At 50.2% G+C, this 14,229-nt stretch overlaps 1 protein-coding gene across 2 annotated transcripts in view; it reads left to right on the top strand.

Annotated features, from left to right (window-relative positions):
* The window catches only part of LTBP2 (latent transforming growth factor beta binding protein 2), a 73,007-nt gene that overhangs the window by 18,960 nt on the left and 39,818 nt on the right, over nt 1-14,229 (top strand). For both annotated transcript variants that reach the window (XM_075425547.1, XM_075425546.1), the window contains exon 4: nt 13,868-14,049. In XM_075425547.1, the coding sequence (XP_075281662.1) occupies nt 13,868-14,049 (182 nt within the window). The remainder of the gene's footprint in view (nt 1-13,867; nt 14,050-14,229) is intronic.

Here is a 14,229-nt window from a genome sequence, read left to right as displayed (position 1 = left end):
GAGCCGGGCGTCTGAGGGAGCTTGCGGGGACTTGTTCGCTGCTGCAGAAGCTGGGCGGCCCTGGCACTGTGCTGCTTGGAACAGGGAGTGCTCTGGAGAGCAAAATCCTGGGGGTGTTAGAGGCCCTCGCAGCATGGACTAGCTGCAAATCCTCCCTCTTCTTGATCTCAGCCTGAATCTCTGCCCGGAGAAGCAAAGCCTCGACGGATGATTGTGCGGGTGGAGCCGCACCTCAGCCCAGAAGCCGAGCTAAATGGAAACAGCTTTGTTTTGCTAAGTCTGGAGTATCAGCTGAATTCCTGTTTATTTAGCAGGGAGTGGAAAGGGCTTGCGCCCCTGCCCCTTGCTGTCAAGATGGATGGCCAGTTGCCTCTGACTCCGGGCAGCGTGCAAGGAGGGTCCTGCCACTGCCACTTGAGAAGGTCCCTGCTGTGGGAGTGCCGGCCATAAGTCTGTAACCAGCATCTACCCGAGGGAGCTTTGCTGCTCAGATGGGGTGTGTGTGCTGGATGAGGGCTGCCTGGGAAGCAAGGCATCCTTCCTCTTCACAGAAAACAAGGGATGACTGGGACCTGTAAAGTGTTTCCCAGCAACCCAGGCAAGGGAAAAGGACATAGCTGTGGTATAAGGTGCGGAGAGACTGTGCAGACAGCTTAATGCAGCTAAGCTCTTGAGGGCAGGGAGCTTCCTCTGAGGGCTCTGTTTAGGCAAGGCAGTTGCTGGGAGTTGCCTGGTGTTTTCAGGATGGAAAAGGAAGAAGGCTGAGTTGCGACATGCCCTCCCCACTGACTCCTGATCTGAGAGCCTCCTCGCCAGCACCCTGGAGGAGACATCTCCTCCCTTCCTGACGAGAGGAAGAACTACATGCAGCGCTTGAGGCGTTGTGACAAGCGCTTCTTGCCTGGGGACACTGAGAACCCGATGCCAGGTGAGGCTCTGCCAAAATCTCTGTTCTCTCTCCTGGAAGCAAAGGATGAGAACAGCCGGGAGCAAGCAGAAGACAGTATCTTAGGTGTGTGGCAAAGGTGGCTGGATGGAGAAAGTATATTTCCTCCCTTCTGAAAGCTGACTGAAACCAGCTCCCATTCTGGTGGCAGTCAAATGTCTAGCATGGCCCTTTGCAGAGGAGAGTGGAGCCCACGGGTGGACATAAAGCTCTCCACCCTAGGGTGGCCATTCAAAACATGACATTGACAACCATGGCTTGGCAATATCAGCTTGATTAGCTTATGGTCATTGAGGACTAGCAGATAAATCGGACGTTCATTGCAAGATCACTTGCTTTTTAAAGATGCTGCTCCAAACAGAGACAGGTTTGTCTTACTCATTAAAGCAGAATCTGGAGCCTCCTGTCTTACTGCCTTTGAACTTTGAACGTTCATGAGGACAAGGGGAGCTTTCTTACTGCCTTACTTGGGTTGTTACCCAGCTTCCAGGACTGTTTGTCCATGATACAGAAAATGTTTGTCCACGATACATCTAGTGCTAGGAGGAGGTCTGTACTAGCCATGCATCTACCGATCACATCTCCTGCTCTTCTGCTCACTTATGACTGTCACTTGCTTTACTTTTACGAGGGTTAAAATTTATTAATACCTAAATAGCTGATAAAATAAAAGCTGACCCTGGCTGAGAAGGCCCTCTATGTGAGTGCATTCCCATGGCATGGGCTATGGCAGGTTTCCTACTTTGCGTGGGATGAGACCAGCCCAGAAGATCCATAGTGCATGACGTTGAATTCCTGGGGTGAAACACTGGTGCCAGCCTTGCCTTCTGCCACTGCAGCATGTTTATGCATATTTTCCCAGTACAGATAAGCCCTAATTGCATCTTTCTAAGAAGCTTCCCTTTGGCAATATAACTTTCACAAAGTGTCCGAGCATTTATGTTCCTTGATCCAGAGCCAACTTTAGTAGATATCTGAGACCTTGTTAAAAAATTGAAACTAAAAAGCCAGTGCCAGTCCCTGTGAGAATATATGTAAAGAGATTCCACTCGGGGCAATGAGATCTCCATAAGCTCCACATCTCAGCCGCTCTCCTGCTTTGACATAGTTGAAAGCCCTGGGCAAGGTGGCTGGGAAGCCTAAAGGAAAAACTCAAGCTACCCAAGAGGAGCATAAATGTCATTTTTCTTATATAAAAATACTTCTGTTTTTAAATTACATGATATACCTTCTCTAGCCTGGCACCAGATACAGCTGCTCTACTTTCTAGTGTTTTAAAGCTGTCAGCACCATTCTGGTTTATGTGTTTTATATATTTACTTTCTAGGGGGTTGCATACGCTTCAGAGCAGCAGGAGGATAGCTGGCTTTACAGGCTCCTTTAAAACTCCAAATATGGTCTTTATATTAGGCCTGGTTCTGCTGCACCTCCTTGGGAGCCATTCCTGTAGCTTAATTCAGCCTCTAGGCTTTGGGAGAAAAAGTTCAAATGCACTTTTACTTCTGACTGAAAGAAAAATGCTGCTACTGTCAGCTCAGTCTGAGACTACATGCAAGAAAGCAGGGTGCAGGGCAAATGCATTGTACATGTGGTAGGTGAAGCAGTACAGAAAATCCAATTTATAGCCTGTTTTACGTACTATACATACATCATTTGGGACATTTATGACAATACAATTTATACAGCAGTTGTATAGAAAAGAAAGATGTTAGAAGAGTGCTAAGGCCACATGATCAAACGCTGCAGAGTTTTTCAATAACGAGTGAATTAGGCTTGTCGTCCAGCTTGCTTTCAGCTCCCTTGTGCATATGGATTATGCTGCAGTTTCTCATACCTGATCACCTGCTGCCTTATTTGGTCTAAGCTGATACTTAAGCAAAATCAAAGCTGTTCTCTTTGGTTTCGAGTGTTTTCCATATATCACCAAGTGCTGGCAGGACACAAGGGACGAATTGAAGCTGATTTGGTACAAGGAGTAGTTGAAATGGAGATGTAGAGGTCTCCATATAAAATATACTCATTCTTTTCTCCTTTCTTCAGAAGCACCCTGAGAAGTGCTGCCCTGAGTGCCTGATGCTGGATGGGATTGGTATCCAGCTCTCCACACCAACCCATTTTTGTCTCAGTTGCGTGGAGGCTCTCTTCAGGGACATGCAGAAACTAAACATATAGGCAGGAACTAAGAAGAGATTCAAGCTGGAAAAACATCATCTGTTATAGCTGAAGGAAAAAAATCCTCCATGGGAGGAAGAAACTTGGAAGAAGGAGAGTCTGATATTTTGCAGAGTAGGAGTGAACAGCAAATGAGGCAGCAGAGAGTAATACAGTGTGGCTGCGTATGAGAGACCGCTGGTACTTAGGACTTTGGAGGCAAAAGACCCTAGTCGCATGGACTTTTTTCCTGCACACCCTGGGGTCCTGCACTGAGTCAAGGTATTCTTTATTGCCAGAAAAGTTCTTGACAAATTGGAAGGAATTCTGAGAACTACAAAAGCAGGGAGGGAGCTGAGCGGAATGGTTAACAGACCCGCATCTGCAAAACTGAGCCAAAAGCTGGACTTGGAGGTTGGGGAGCATACTCAGAGGCTGAGGCTGTCTGGAGGGGGCAGACAGGGTGTATTAGATTGCCTGTAGCCTTGGCAATGTGGCCATGCTAATTTTTCAGCTACGAGGCTTTCTACAACAGCAGAGTGCCAAACTCTTCCAGGGCTGTAATGACAGGTTGATAACGACACTGGAGCTCTGCCTTCTCCATCGCTTTGGAGCTGCACTGCTGAGGAGCCAGAGCCCAGGCGCTGCCAAGGCAGGCGCAGCCTTTCTGCTTGCTCTGGACCCCTTCCCACCAGGGGATGCCGTGAAACCTGCTCCTCCCTTGCTGGTCCTTGGTGTGGATACTGAGGGCCACGTGGGAGAGCTGTGAGAGCAGATTTGTGGTCATGGTACCCGTGGAAGCACTGGCTTTGCCACCAGGCATCATGCATACATGATCATGAGTGCTCCTGGTCCCCAGCCAGGCTCTAGTCTTCTGGCTGCTGAGCAACTGGAGGGATGGAGCCAGTGCAGAACAGTACAGAATAAAAATGGCCGGGATGCTTGTTCCCCGATCCCTGGCAGGGCCGAGACTTTGGGAGTGGGCAGCAAAGTGTCACACCCCAACACAGCTCTCATGGTTTGAGTGCTGCAGGTGAGGGAATCTTATATGTGGCAGAGGACAAAGAGATGTGAGGGACCTAACTACATTGAGCTAGTAGATCCAAAGGCCAAGGCGTCCTGCTGGGTGTTCAACCATTATTTTAGATTAAAATATGTCTTAGATCCATGACGTTCCCGGGATGAGTGGGAGGCTTCCCAGCTCCTCCTGCTGTAGATGAAAAGCCTCCCCTTCTCCAGATGAGAGGACTACACACATCTCCTCTCCACCCTGTTTCTCTCATGCCCTCTGTGTGTGTGCGCAGCTGCAAGCTCTTCACCCCACTCGTGCCTGGGATGAGAGAGGCTTTGCCTGCCCCCTCCATGTCCCGGGGAGCTGGCTCCCCCCACTCCCCGAGGTGTGTGTGGGTGCGAGGATGAATAGGCTAAAGTGTTTTTGCAGGGCTTTGAAGTTGGCAGCCCAGTGGAGGGGGTGAGTGTTGCTAGTCAACAAGATGGAAATGAAACTCAAGAGTGCTTGTTTTCTCCCTGCTGTACGGGGGAGACGAGTGCTCACCCCATGGCTGGCAGTGGGCTTTTCTCTGATGAACGCATCTGCAACAGGCTTCGTTAGACGGGGGCCAGGTCCACAGCGCGCAGTTATTGCGTCTTGTGGAGTCATTGGGCCCTTCGGGCAGGAGACCTCAGCGTGCTTGTGGGCACAAGGGCAGGTTGCTATGTTGTCCTCTCCTCTTGCATGCTTCTGCTCTAAACACAGGTCTTTCCTCTGCCATACAGGACCCTGCTGCTCACTGTACTGGGGGGCACAAGGAGGAGGAGGGGGGCAGTGGCCAGCAATGGTGGCCAAACCCACTGTGAGGTGGTCACGTTTCATGGAGGACAACCCAGCTCTCCAACTGTACCAGCATCTTGTGCCTGGTTTTGTAATGGTGCAAAAACTGTGGTCATGGGGTGATGTCTTCACCAAGGTGGTGGCCCTGGTGGAGACTTTCACGTGGTGGCAGCTGTTAGGACACTTTTGGATAGGTCACTTCTCACCAAGGCGTGAGAGTGGCTGTGCGACTGTGTCTGGTAGCAGTGCCGTGCCTGTTGATCATGCTACTGAACAGCTTGTGGTAACACACCAGGCCCTGCATGCAGGCAGGGGAGCCAACTGGAGCAGCTTTCTCACCACTTCAGCCCGAAGGAGCATGCGGCCTGGGCAGGTCTGCCAGTGGGCTGCTAGCTCGCCTGGCCTCCTTGTCCCTCTAGATCCCTGTTTTAGTCTATGGAGTGTGCAAGCTTTGGCCCAGATGTGGCATTTGTAATCGAGTAGCCTGGCCTGGTTCCTCTGCTGGCTCCACTTGAAGCTCAGAGCGGTTGCAGGCTGCATTTTGATTTGTCTGGGAGGCATTGGGCCGCACTTCAGCTCTGGAGACAAGCGGATTGCAAACAGCTCTTCATCACGCTTGGCGTTTGGAAATCATGGTTCTGGCTGCTTTATGGTTTCACTAAGGTCTGATGGATCCAACCAGGAGCATGATTCGGGTGACAGCCCAGTGCCGAGCTCTTGTGCAGGGCATGTTTCTGCAACCTCGCTGGGCCAAGCAGGTGCTATTCCCAGGCTTGGAGAGCTGGACTGCCTCCAGGGAGTCAGTTACTCACTCCCTAATAAGCGAGAGCAAAGAAGAGCACTCGCAGAGTGGCAGGTGGCATGTGTGGCAAGGGAAGGGCATTTAATGTCAGCAGAGAGCTGTGCGGAGACGTGTGGGCAGCCACTTTGGCTAAGGAGCAAATTAGACCCCCAGAGAATGGTTAAAGAGAACCTGTTCACTGTCTGAGTGCTTATAGAGGTTCACTTATGTGGTGTCTGGCAACTCCTGAGCAGATAAAAATAGTGTTCACATGTCCTTCTCCCTCTTTGTTCTCATGCTCTACATGGCGGACTAGGAGCCAGCTCAAGTGGCCCTACAGCACCGGCACTGCTTTGGGGGCCAGAGGAGGGAAGATGCCTGGGTGGTGGAGGGACTGAGCTTGGTGGCATGGGGCAGACGCCTGGTCCTTTTGCTGTCCCATGGACTTGCACATATGTTGCTGTGGTTTGTAGTGAGAGATCCAGAGAAATCTCAGCCAGCCACTGGCACATATGTCAAGCAAACCAGGGATCTGGAGTTACCACTGCAAGGTGGCACAGGAAGGGGCTGAAAATGAGAGCCACGTGGTCTCTGTGACAGCCCCTTGCTAGCCGTGGTGAGGGATAGTGGTGGCACCTGGGTGCTGGACTGATGTGGCACCTGGGTGCTGGACTGATGTGACTCCTGGGCATGTGCCAGCACATTGAGCATGCGTGTGGAGCAGGGAGCCTGACCCTTGTTCCTGCCTGTGCAGTCCTGCTTTGGCCATGCTCGTCGTGCCCCAGGCAGAGCGTGTTGTCAGCCCTCTGCCCACAGGAGCTCTCGAGGTGTCGCAGCAGAGGAAGGATTTGGTTGACTCCCTCCCTGCTTGCCCAGTGACGTGACTGTGTATGAGCTGTGCCTGTGGCACTACAAGGTGGCAGGTGAACGTAGGAGGGGACACCTGGATGGGCATTTCTGTGGCCTTCGTGGTACACAGGTCCTGCTTGGCTCAGCCAGGAAGGTCTCCTGCCTGGGGGAGGCTGGTGGCTGCATCTGCTGTCCAGGAGAACTTGCCTTCCTCCAAAACCTGGGGAGCAGGAGGATTCAGGCTTCAATGTCTCCTTCACTTGCATGGGGGGTACCAGGGCTGAAGACAGCCGCAGGAGGGACAGTGGGGAGCCTGAAGCAGGCAGGTTTCGGAGCTATCTCTGCTGCTAATGGGGATAATAAACTGAGCCAGAATTTAGGGATGTCATGTGGGTGGGCTTGAAGTCAGATGCCTTGTATGATGTGGTTTCCCCTCTCCTCCCCGAGTCCTAACAGAGCTGTCTTCCTTCTCAGCATTCTTGTGAGCTAACTGACAATAGACTCGAGTGCTCTCTAAGCAATGCCTCCCCTGTGCTCCAGGGCCCAGAGCCTGAGCCATGAATCCTGTCTGCCTGCTGAGGAACCTGTTCAGAGTCCAAGAAAGGGGAAGTTTCTGGTCTGTGGTCAATTTGCTGCTTTCCAAGGCTGGCTGCTTCTCTCTTCCCCTGTAGACACAGACGCTGGTGTTGAGGCTGCCCATTCTTCTGCGATGCTTTAGTGGAAAATCAGCAACTGCCGAGCATTACAAAGAGGGAAGTGAATCACTGATTTTGGTCCCTGTGGCCCCAAGTGGGGAGGGCATCTGGCCAAAGTGACAGGCGGATGGACAAGACAGACACCGAGTATATTGTTTGGCGTTTAAAAACAAGGGGAGAACCCGCCTGTTGTCCTGGCAGGTTATCACGGGCTGAGCATGACTCAGCCCCCGTCCTGGCTAGAGCGCTCTTGCCTTCGAGCGGCATGCTGGCTGCGGGCTGGGGCAGCTGGGGTGGGCTGTCCCACTCTGTTGTTGCCCTCCTGGGAACGGCTCCTTAGGTCTGTAGAGTCTCTGTTATCTCTTCCTGATGCTCAGCAGGGTGCACATTTGTTTCCGGCTGGAAGAGTGACCTTCCAGTCCTCATCTGGCCAGCTCTTGCCTTGTCTGAGGTCAGCACCCCTCCCCGCTGACCACACTGTCCAGGATTCATTCTCTCCACAGTGCCTTGGGCCATCCACCCTGCTATGGTCAGTCAGGCTTTGGCTGGGGACAGGGCGAGGCAGGCTGGATGAAAAACCAGTAATACTCCTGTGGCACTTGGCTCTGCATTTCCTTTACGCAAGACGCAAAAACCACCATTTCCCAGCTCACTAGTCATCTGGCCAAAGTCAACAGCTGGATGAAGAGCGGCCGACAGAAGCTAAATCCAGGAAAGACTGAGGTGTTGCTGCTGGGAAGAGGGAAGTGCTTTGAAGAGTTTGCCACCTTTGCCTCCAGCCGCAAGGAGGATGCCTGGCCTTAAGTCACTAAGAGAAGCCACAGCTGTATACCCACCTGGATTCACCGTGGCTTTTGCTTACCCAGAGAACCATGATCATCAAAAGTGATATTTGAAAAACGCTTTCTGTATACAGTGGGTTAGAAGAACAGTATTGTTTTCTGGACCCTGTGGTCTCGGTGATTTAGACTTGGTTATTATGATTCTGTATACCGAGTCTTGAAATTGCAGGCTTTTAAAAAATAATAACCAAACTGCAGTTGGTTCAGAAAACAGTGGTCCTAATGTTCATTGGTGTGGTTGCTGGAAACCTGCCAGCTCAGTCTTCTGCTTGCTGTCCTCAGCAGGGTGAGAGACACCACTCACAAACTCTGGGCAGGGAACAGGCACCTTGCAGGTTCATCTGGGACTGGGCAGGGGAGCCTTGGTATCGAGGAATACAACATTATTGTACCTTCTCTAGCCTGCTGTCTCTAAAGTAAACATAGAGCAGAGTGTAGCCGGTAACCAAACCTATTTAAAATAAAGCATTTATACACAGACAAAGGTGTAGTGGCAGGTGTGCAGGTCCCTTGCTGGGTGTCATACTGGTGTCGTTTGGATCCTGCAGGGATGTGTAGCACTAGAATGTAAGTGCCCTCGGTTCTCCTGACTTCTGGCATGTGTCCTCAGGGGCTTGTGGGGAGTCTAGGTCCTTGACTTGCCCTCAGAAGAGGGCAGCTACAAGTGCTTGTTGGGTAGTTTTGAACTGTTGCAGATGTGGGTCAGTCTATCTGCACTGCTCCCTCCCATCCCAAATCTCTTTTAATTTTGCTTAGCATCGAATATCTATAGGAGTGAAACTTTCCATGTGCTGGTGACTGAGGTCTCTCAGCCAGTGACCTTTCAGCAGTCAGCCTGGTAGAGATCAGCAGGAGCATGCACATCCGTGCTCCTGGAAGGAGAACACTCTACCTTCCTTCCTTGACCTGTGTTTTCCCCTGGACCACTGCTGCTGTTAGCCGGACCCCGCAGAGCTGGGCACCCCAGGACAGCCCAGAAGGAGAGGTGTCCTAGGAGTCTGCATGCTGTTTCTGCCCTGCCGGCTGTGCCTGACACAGAGAAAGCTGTCAGCAGCTCTGACGGATGAAGAGCAGGGAAACCAGCTGCTTGGCAGGCGGTCGCCTGTAAAGGAAGGGACCACTGCCTCTTTGTAGAGATCTGTGCTGGCCATGTGCCTGGCTGGAAGAGTGGAAGTGGGTAATACTGTGCTGAGGGAGGCTGTGAGGCTGAATAAATGTGAAGCCCTGGGACTTGAAGTGTCCCAGAAGATAGTGCTTGAGGTGTCAACGTCCTCTGCCTCTTCAGTGCCTCTTCCCTGAGCAGATGGAGGTGTGCAGTGTGGTAGCACAAGCTCCCCACTCTGCTGATTTGGAGCAGACCGATCTGTTTTCCATCCTTGCTCTTAGCCCTAGGCGAGACAACTTGTGGCAATGCAGATCCCTGGGAAATGGACAAGCTCTGGCCGTATATTAAGATCCACCAAAAGGTTAGGGGTTGCTAGTGTCTTCCACCTCGGTCTGTACAGATGTGGTGAGCTCAGGTTCATTTCCCGAGACCCTGCAAACAAGCCGGTCCCCATCTGCCCAGTGTGGACTGACTCTGAAGGTCTGGAGGGGAAAAGCTCTGTTTTGTATTCCCTGACCATGAGCCAGCCATTTGGCGTGACTTGGGAGTGGATTGGGACTGACAAACTGACATGGAAAGATGCCCTTAGTCGTTGATTTCTGTGGCCTGGGGTAGGATGGTGTTACTCAACCCAGTCCACAAATCCCAGAGCTCATCTGCCTAGAATAGAACCAAATAAACAAATTAATTCAAAGCAAATCTGCCTCCCCCAGCTGCGACACACACTGGAATGCATTGCCAACAGGATCCCAGTAGGATGGTTTTCCTGAAGTGTTGCAAGCCATGGAGTAATGTTCCTCCTCTGTTTTTCCTTTGTGAAGTTGGCAGTGCCCCTCGCAGTAGGTGCATATAATCCACTTTTCTTTGTAACTGAAGTGCTAATGATTATTTTATTTAAAGCCTTTCATATGTTGTTTTTAGTTTATTTGTTTTTTTTACAAAATCTGGTGATCCTGGAAATGGCAAGGATTGTCTCTAAAGCCAAGGCGTGGAATTCCTTCAGGCAGGCAATGGGTAGCGCCCAGCTAAGCACTGCTACTTGCAAGTAGCATGCTCCCTTCCTCAAGGATAGATACAAGGTGAGCATTTTCAAGCACAAGAGCTGATATTTCCCTGTCTTCTGCCACTGGTCACCTTCACCCAGCAACTCTTCAGCACTCAGGGCTGAAGTTGCCCTGAAGTGACCAGCACTAGGACAGTGAGTGTTGCTGGGCTGGGGAACTCATTTCTTTTCCTTGGAGTCCTTCCATCTGTGCAGTAAAAGACCTTGGAACCCAAACCATGTTCATCCAGAGGACTATGCCTGGGGTCTCTCACCAGAGATCAGAAAACAAATGTGCCTGAGCTTCCAAGGCTTGGTAGCTCTCCCCTAGCCTCCTAGAGCTCCTAACCGCTGTTCCTTTGTCACTAACAAAACCAGCAGTAGCCCACCAGGTAACAAAGCAGTAGGTAACAGGCACCAGAATTTCCTTCGCTGGCAGCAGGGCTGAATTAGTAGCTGAGAAATGCATGGGCAGGTCATGCCTGACCCCCATGGTCATCAGGTGGCACTCTGCAGAATCTCAGGAGAGCTTCTGAAACAGGCTGGTAGGGACTGAGGTGGGACTGAAATAAAGTTCACTTCTCTGCAATTATTCTGGTTAGCCTTCCGGATTATTGAAAAACAGGCACTATTTGCTGTCTTCATCTCAGTTTAGATCTTGATTTTAACAAGACAACAGATATTTTTATGAGCAAGTAATAATTTCGTCATCCATCTGTGCTCGTTGACAATCCCACTTGCTCTGTCTCCCTGCCTAAATGACCTGTAGCCAGACTCCGCTCCAAACAGCGTATGAACCTTCAGCCTGCAAAGCTGGGTGTCTGCCCAGCAGCACTGGTTACCTGCATTGCTTCTTCTCAGGACTCCTGTTCATGCCTCCTCCCAGCTGCTCAGCCACTCATTTTCAAGATTTTCCTGTGTTAGAAATAATTAGCTAATGAGTATCTGGACTGGGGACTTCTGTTTCTGGGATAAAACTGTTCGTTCTTGGATTCCTACAGCTCAAGGCCAGAAATGATCAATAGATCAATAAATAATCTAAAATTGCCTCCAGGACAGCACAGATTGCCCGTCTTTATTTGGTTATATTTGCACTTCTCTAGTGATATCTCATCTCCCAGAAGCACACTTTCCTCTCCTGAAGCGATGGTACTGGGAGCTGGGGAGTCCACTACTGAAGTGTTTTTTGCATAAGAAAAACAGCTATACTGCTGCCTGTGGGAGTGATTTCTAGTGGGGAGTCATTTGGCTTCTCTTTGCAGATGTTACTGTTTCATAGTTTGCCTTTCTTAGTTAGATTACAAGGCTCTTTACACCTGGCATTTTGTTCCTGTAGAGAAATATGTGCCCTGTAATCAGAGCACCTCTTCATCTTCTTTTTGCTAAATTGAAGAGATTGAATACTTTGTTTCTTACAGAAGGACATTTTCACCAGCCCTCAAATTACTTTTGTCATGTTTTCTCTCGTATCCTCTCCAGTTTTTCAACATCCCTTAGAAGATGTGACATACTTCACATCAGAGCTAGATGTGATATTTTAGCATATAGACACCCTGCTGTGATGATGATGTGTAGGGAGGCAAAAATACCTCTCTGTTCCTGCTGTGTTTCACTGCCCTGATGTCGGGGCATTGAACTGACAGTTCATATTTAATTGCTTGTCATTACCCCTGAAATCTTTTCAGAATTGCTGTTTTCCAGGATCATCTCCTTCCATCTGCAGCTGCTGCCTGCATTCCTTCTTCCTAGAAGTGTAATTCTGCATTTGGCTCTATTAAAATCCCATATTGCTTGGATGGATTTGCCCTCCACCGTGATCCAAACTGCTCTGTGTGATTGCTCTGTTCTCATCACGATACACCACATTGCAATTTTTTGTGTCAGCAGCACACATTATCAGTGTCGATCATATGTTTATTTCGAAATAAAAATATTTATTTCCAGATGAAATCCTTGAATCGTGCCAGGCCTCATACTGATCACTCTGGAACCCATCTAATTCCCTCCCCAGTGACAACTGCTTCTTGTGTTCTGTCACACAGCCAGTTTGTTATTGATTTCACATGTGCCTGATTGACATCGTACTGCCCTGTTTATTTTTTTATCAGAATAGCATGGGCTCTCAGCCTGTCGGTATGCATGTATGTAATTCTGTCGAATTATGAAAACGCACTCCTTTGACAAGAGTGGTTCTCCATAGACCCCATTGGCTTGACCTCACTTCTATATTCCTTTTCTTTAGTTCCCAGTTAATTGACCTGTGCATCATCTTTTCCATTCTGTTTTTCAGGGCTGATTTCGGGCTCGCTGGCTGACAGTCACTTTGTATATTGCGCTTGACCTGTTTGAATACCTGCACAGCATTAGCTCCCTTTCCATCTCCCCAGACCTTACCGTTGTTCCAAGCTGTCCAAGCCAGCAATGTCAGTGAGCCAGAGACGCTGTCAGCCAGCTCTTATTGGATCATCCAGTCCTGTTGGGTTTAGAAATCTGTGTTGCCCATAGACACTGTAACACCTCCCCTGTGCTGAATGTGACAAGCAAGATGGAAAAAAACATAAAATGGGACGAGCCTTTCTGGGCACTTCGGTGGGACAGAGGTAGGCTCTTTGCCCCAGCTGTTTGGTCAGAGATGGAGGTGTTGGATAGGGCATGCAGAAGACCTGTTGATGCTGAAGTTCAGTTGCAGAGGAATCCAAGGCTGGGACTTTCAAAGAAACTCAAGGGACATATGGGCAGTCAACCTTTTTTAGCCGCTGGTGTACTAAAGCCTTTTTCTGTGCAGGTGGTGCAGGTGAGAGTGAGGGAGACATTTGCCGGTAAGCACAGGGCACCCTCTTGGAGGCTTGGTGCTGCCAGTCAGTAAAAAGGAATGGGAGCAAGTGCAGTAGAGCAAGAAGTGCTTTTTTGCTGGCAAGATGCAAAAAACTCTGCCTAGCAGTCTACATGGGTTTATAAAAGAGTGTAAGAAGTGTGACCTTGTGAGCTGGATGGCTTCTCTGTGCTTAGTCCCCAGAAAACAATAAAAGCCATAAATGGAGTTACTGCAGAAAGTTGTAACTGCACTTACAGGCTTGAGTTCTTGGTCATTCTCTCTAGTTTGTGACTCTCATGGGCCAAGTTTTGTTTATTTGCTTGGCCTGACTTCTCTTCTAACCGCCTCACTGGTTTTTCGGTGCTCATTTGGGGCTGGGAAGGCAGGTCCTGAGAAAGCTTTCACTGTAAGAACAAGTGTATTTGGAGTTGCTTGTGTTTACTGGAGAAGGGATTAGCAGGGCAAACAGCAGCCCTTGAGCGTGATGAGCAGGCAGGGGTTCTTCAAGGGAGCTGGGGCATCCCTGTGGTGGGGCAGCCTGATGTGACAGTATGGGGAGGGTATCCTGGTGAGTACCATAGCTGCCAGGCTCAGGGCATGCAGCGTGGTCGCTAGGGTGAAATGGTGCCATCATGATGACTGAAAGCAGGTGAGGAGTGGGAGCCTGCTCAGGTAGGCAGAGCTCTGTGTCCAGGTGATGGCTCAGGCAGCTTGGCAGTGAAGGTTGCTGCAGGGTGTCCTGGTGGACAGGTACGGTGGGTCAGCACAGTTACTTGTGAGGAGTATCGGTTCATTTTTTCTCTTCCACAGGACTCAGAGCAGAATTGGCTCTCCTGTCTCCTCCCAGCACACAGGGCCATCACGGACTGTCCGGCGCTACCCAGCGGACAATGGCCAACTCACCTCTAATGCACTGCCCAATGGGAATGGACATGACCAGAGTAGCTCTGGGCCACACGCAGTTTCCCAGGAGCACACCTTGTCTGCAAGGGGTAAGGCCTCCAGGGCTGTCACTCTTTTGGGCTTTCTTGTTGGGGTGTCATGGGGAAGGGCAATGCTGTGACTGATGATCCCCAAGAAACCCTGGACTTCCCAGGACTGTGCCGCTGGGTGGGATGGAAAGGGAAGGTTAGCATGGGCATTGCTGGGCTTGGCGAGGAAGAAGACCCTAC

This window comes from Opisthocomus hoazin, chromosome 7 (genome assembly GCF_030867145.1).
Source record: "Opisthocomus hoazin isolate bOpiHoa1 chromosome 7, bOpiHoa1.hap1, whole genome shotgun sequence".
NCBI lineage: Eukaryota > Metazoa > Chordata > Aves > Opisthocomiformes > Opisthocomidae > Opisthocomus > Opisthocomus hoazin.
This window is presented reverse-complemented; position numbering and strand designations above follow the sequence as displayed.